This window comes from Portunus trituberculatus, chromosome 23, assembly GCF_017591435.1.
Source record: "Portunus trituberculatus isolate SZX2019 chromosome 23, ASM1759143v1, whole genome shotgun sequence".
Taxonomy (NCBI): Eukaryota; Metazoa; Arthropoda; class Malacostraca; order Decapoda; family Portunidae; genus Portunus; species Portunus trituberculatus.
This window is the reverse complement of record NC_059277.1, coordinates 5,610,001-5,615,000: the sequence shown is the minus strand read 5'-3', so window position 1 is coordinate 5,615,000 and position 5,000 is coordinate 5,610,001. Positions and strand designations below refer to the sequence as shown.

At 43.5% G+C, this 5,000-nt stretch overlaps 2 protein-coding genes across 3 annotated transcripts in view; both read right to left on the bottom strand.

Annotated features, from left to right (window-relative positions):
* The window catches only part of LOC123507694, a 360,684-nt gene that overhangs the window by 157,071 nt on the left and 198,613 nt on the right, over positions 1–5,000 (bottom strand). The gene's annotated exons all lie outside the window — the stretch shown is intronic.
* Positions 1–5,000, bottom strand: part of LOC123507691 (cAMP-specific 3',5'-cyclic phosphodiesterase-like) — a 617,094-nt gene that overhangs the window by 545,337 nt on the left and 66,757 nt on the right. Inside the window, exon 2 of one of the 2 annotated variants that reach the window (XM_045260827.1) lies at positions 1–1,020. This exon is cut by the window's left edge and continues 22 nt beyond it. The exons of the other annotated variant lie outside the window; for it this stretch is intronic. Coding sequence (XP_045116762.1) covers positions 1–67 — 67 coding nt within the window. The 5' untranslated portion in view covers positions 68–1,020. The remainder of the gene's footprint in view (positions 1,021–5,000) is intronic. 2 annotated transcript variants of the gene reach the window in all.

The window sequence follows — 5,000 nt, the reverse complement described above, 5'->3', positions numbered from 1 at the left end:
GCCTGGAGCGGAGCAAGCGACTGTGGTATTTCTGCAGCTCCCCAATAGAGCCAGTTTCTGCTTCCATCTTGGTCGGTGGTGATGCTGGTGTTGCGTCCCTGTGTATGTGTAGCGGCAGCGGTGGTGTGGAGGGGCGTCCTCCTCCCCCTCTATGCTTCCTTATCTTCCTAATGATGGCGGAGTGTAAACTGGTAACGATTATTTGATTTCACTGCTTTTAATCCTCTTGGTGATGGTGATGGTGGTGACTGTGGTGGTATTTTGTCTTCTCTTTCCTTCACTATCTTTGTTCTCTCAGCTGGTAGTGGTGGTGGTGGTGGTGGTGGTGTTTCGTATCCTTCGCTATATCTATGTGTTTATATCATTAGCGTGTTTCTAGGCGATATGTACGACTGTATGGTGCTAGTGCGTAGGGTTTGGGTCTCTATGTACACACTTCTACAGCCACTAGCTTCTCTCTTGTGATTCTTCAGCAGCGGGAGCAGGAGGAGGGATGTTGCAGTGAATGGTGAAAGGCGATCACTATCAAAGGGTTCTACTGGCTATGCTTCACTATAGGATCACCACATGACGGCCACCAGCGAGAGGAAGGCGAGCGTGAGTCATTAGTGTGTTGATTAAAGCAGGTGATTCACGCACGAGTTCATAAAGGTAACACTCTTATTTGTTATCTCTAATCACTTCACCAAGATATGCACCAGGTGTAGTGCTGCACGTACAAATATGGCGGCCACATCCCTTCCTTCCTCAAGGGTGTAATGTATTAGTCTGTTTCCCTTATTTTTCTTTCAAGGGACTTTTTTTTTCTACAGGGAGTTTCAATCACAACCAATCACATTTCCCTGACTTTTAGAGCAGCTGGAGCACAACAGACTGAGGCAATGAGGACGTCAGCACAGTTACCTGGAACAAGAACCATCGACTCAGTCCACACACTTCACCGCGGCACCAGGGAGGAGACTGGGGCTGTGCTACTGATGAAGGGTGCTGGTGGCGCCTCTACATAGTCTTTTCTGAACGCTGGAATCACGATAATCTCAATATTAATGGAGGAAGAAGAAACATACTATTTTTCACTACTAAATTACGTTTCTTGGTGCGCACTTATTTTTTTCGGGCCGTTGGGAGCACGATATATCTTACTTACAGGATCTAGGGATGTCGTTGTCTGCTTTCCTTTTTCATTAATAGAAAAATGAGTCCTACTACTTATTTTCACGGCTAAACTACGTCTTCTACCAACGCAGCTTATTTTTGTGGAAGCTGGGATCACGAAGGTCTTTGTATTAATGGAGCAAGAGACTCTACCACCTTTACGACGCGTCTGAGCACTGTATGAAGGCCTTGTGTGTGTATATATCACCAGAGAAACGTTCAACAGCCTCCCGGGTCATAACAAACAAGGATCGAGATTCATGGCTGCGGCAGTTTGGTTATATGGTCTCGAGGCATTTATCCCTGTCTTTTGGCTAACTCTATCAGACCTGTAAGGGGGTTGGCAAACAAATGGGCCTTTTTTTATATTCTGTTGCTCCTGGCCGGCTTTCCTCTCACATAAAAAAATAAGGCACAGAGTATCACAGACGAATGCACAAGACTCCTGACACACTTCTGTCAGTCATACACGAAACAAGATCTCTTTTCCATACATAATAAAGCAAGGTAAGCATTGATCTCAACAGTACGAGACACATTTTGCATTGGGTGTTCAATTTCCATCGTGCTTATGTCAATCTATCACGTACAAGACACTAAATTCCCAATAAGTAAGAGAATGATCTACGTAGGCATTGACGTAAACCAGTACCCGCCTCATCCCAGCAGCATTGGCCTCACAGCACCTTCACTATTTTCAAAGGGTTCTGGTTAAAGTGACATGGGTTTTTTAGAGATGTTTCTGTAATTCTTGTGGCATGTTAACAAGTTTTCTGCACTACGAACAGGGCAAATACTCTTTAGAATTCGGCTAATTGTCTCTGTAGTCTTTGAAAATGGTCGTGGTGAGGGAGGAAAGCGTTTCTGAATATGGCGCACAGTACGAACAAACATCCTAGCTAACTTTTTACACATACACTTTTTTCTAACTTAAGACGGGCTGCGGTCTTGGCCAAGAGCAACAAAACTAGGAGAAAAAAGGCATGCTGAAGGTGCCAACACATTCCAAAGCAACCTTCAATTACTATAGTACTTCCTCCCTCCCTCTCCCTAACACCTTCATCCCTTCAGTACTGGGAAGCATTTTACCGCGAGTTTTATTTTTTATTAATAGGATGGGTCTATGGAGGTCAGATGATTAATGGCCTCTGAATCTTCACTATTTTAATCCCTCATATAAGTTCCTCAAGCTGTATAGAATCACCAAATAGTAACCAGAATGAATATGAAAACACGTCATGGTATTTAAGGGGTTAAAGCGCCACACAGAGACAACAGAGCTCGTCTTGATCTCTCGCCACCACAATTTTCCAAGGCCACAGACACGACTATCCGATTTTCAAGACATTTTCTCCTACTAATAAACTACAAATATTGCCAATTCATCACCAGAACCATAGAAAACGAGTATCTTTAAATGGAGCCTTTGGAAAGTAATGATGGTGAGAGAGCAAAGCGTTTCAGAGAGAGAGAGAGAGAGGGAGAGAGACGGAGATAGAGACGGAGAGTGACGCAGAAGTGGTACAGAACATAGAGTAAACAAAATGTACAAGAATAAAATAGCTTCGTCCATCCCGGAAGAGGCTGGAGAAATAAAATAAGTGTGGCTTCGTTCACCGCCAGTATTACGGAAAGGCAGTTTTTATATTTAGCCCCAAACACGAATTCCCACAAGCCTCTATAAATTGGGGACGAAGGCGGGTCTTTTGCCGCGCGGGGAATATAAATCCTTGTAAAGAAGAGTGGAGAAGTGACGCCAGAGAGAGAGAGAGAGAGAGAGAGAGAAATGTTTGGGCGAGAGAGAGGAAGGGATGGAGATAAGAAGGGTGAGAGAGAACGACAGAAAGATGCATGGAGGGAGGAAAAGGGAGGAAGGTAGGGAGAGGGAGAGGACGAGGGGGAGAGAAAGAGAGAGATGAAGGGTGGTAGAGAAGAGAGAAAAAAACAAATAGGTATTAAATTAGGTTGTCTTTCTGGTAATTTCCCCTATCGTTAGAAAGAAATGGACGGAGACGCGAGGAATAATGGAGACTGCCAAAGAGAGAGAGAGAGAGAGAGAGAGAGAGAGAGAGAGAGAGAGAGAGAGAGAGAGAGAGAGAGAGAGAGAGAGAGAGAGAGAGAGAGAGAGAGAGAGAGAGAGAGAGAGAGAGGAGAGCAAAACTAACCTAATCTTAAATCACCTCACCTGAACACTTTTTTCCTCCCTATGCTTACTTTTCCTCACCCTTTCCTCTTTGATCTCTCCTTTTCCCCTTCCCTCTCCTTCACCCATACCATAATTTTCCTTCCCTTTCCCCTTCCTTTCCTCTTCCTCTCCCTTCCCTTCCCCCTTTAGCTACCCTCCTAGTCCCCTTCATCTTCCTTAAGCGTCGCCACACCTCATGAGTTAACTGAAAGAAACGTTTATCTATTCCTGCCTGAATTACTAACTCAATCTTTTGTCATCTCTTTATATATATTCTTGTGACTCTTTGGGACTCTTTGGGACTCTCTGGGACTCTTTGGGACTCTTTGGGACTCTTGGGACTCTATAACCCCTTCAGTACTGAGACGCATTTCTACCTCGATTTTTGGGTATGACTAGACGATTTTATTTGCATCAGGAAGGGTCTATGGTGGTCAACAGATTAGTGGCCAGAGTCTTTGCTATTTTAATCCAACACGTAAGTTGCTGAAGCTGTGTAAAATCGCCCTAATAGTAACAAGAATGAATATGAAAAAGCGTCCTGGTACTGTAAGGATTAAGCTCTCGGCAGTAACTTTCCGGCGTCGTGTGCCAAAGCTAGGTTCTTCAAAGTAAGGGTATGATCCAAAACTGGGTTGCAAGATGTAGTTTAGTGGGTCGGTACATCATTAAAATAGATATATGGACAGTAAGTCAGAATGAGGAGTGTGTGTGTGTGTGTGTGTGTGTGTGTGTGTGTGTGTGTGTGTGTGTGTGTGTGTGTGTGTGTGTGTGTGTGTGTGTGTGTGTGTGTGTGTGTGTGTGTGTGTGTGTGTGTGTGTGTGTGTGTGTAAAAGTACAATAAAATAGACGTACTGGGTAGTGAAAGAAACACAAAAAAATTAAACTAGATAGCGCAAAACACACACACACACACACACACACACACACACACACACACACACACACACACACACACACACACACACGTACATATACCACCCTGACCACTTGCAGAATGAAAAATTAACGACAAGTCTAAAAGTTCTGATTCATGTTTTATTTTTGCCTTTCCTAAAAGAGCTAATTATTGTCTTTTTTCCCCTTCCTTTTCCTTCTGGGCGCAGCTCGAGCAAAGTTTCAGAATTGCTCAAGTTTGCTGTTAATGCAGGACTTTAAAAAATGAGACGGGACGAACCAAGGCTTGTAATAAGAAGAGAAGTGAGAAGAACGTGCCGGAAAATTGTAAAGAAGAATTGCACATATGAAGAGCGCCAAGAAAACCTAATTATAAAACAAAAGATGCAAATAATTAACACACCAAGAAGAAATAATGAATGAGAATGTAATAATGTTAAAAATTCACATCTTGGTCCCGCAACAAATTAGATTTTATGAGAGAGAGAGAGAGAGAGAGAGAGAGAGAGAGAGAGAGAGAGAGAGAGAGAGAGAGAGAGAGAGAGAGAGAGAGAGAGAGAGAGAGAGAGAGAGAGAGAGAGAGAGAATGAAGAATATGAGATAATTCTTTTTGTTATGACCTTTAGCGTGGGCACACTTGAAGAATATATGTGGGAAGCGCTGTTAACCTACTGCCCATTAGTGGCACAGGCAATTTTATTTATAGTGGTACCAATTTCAAGGCCCATATCACCACCCAAGCGCATCTTTGGTGCAACCATCT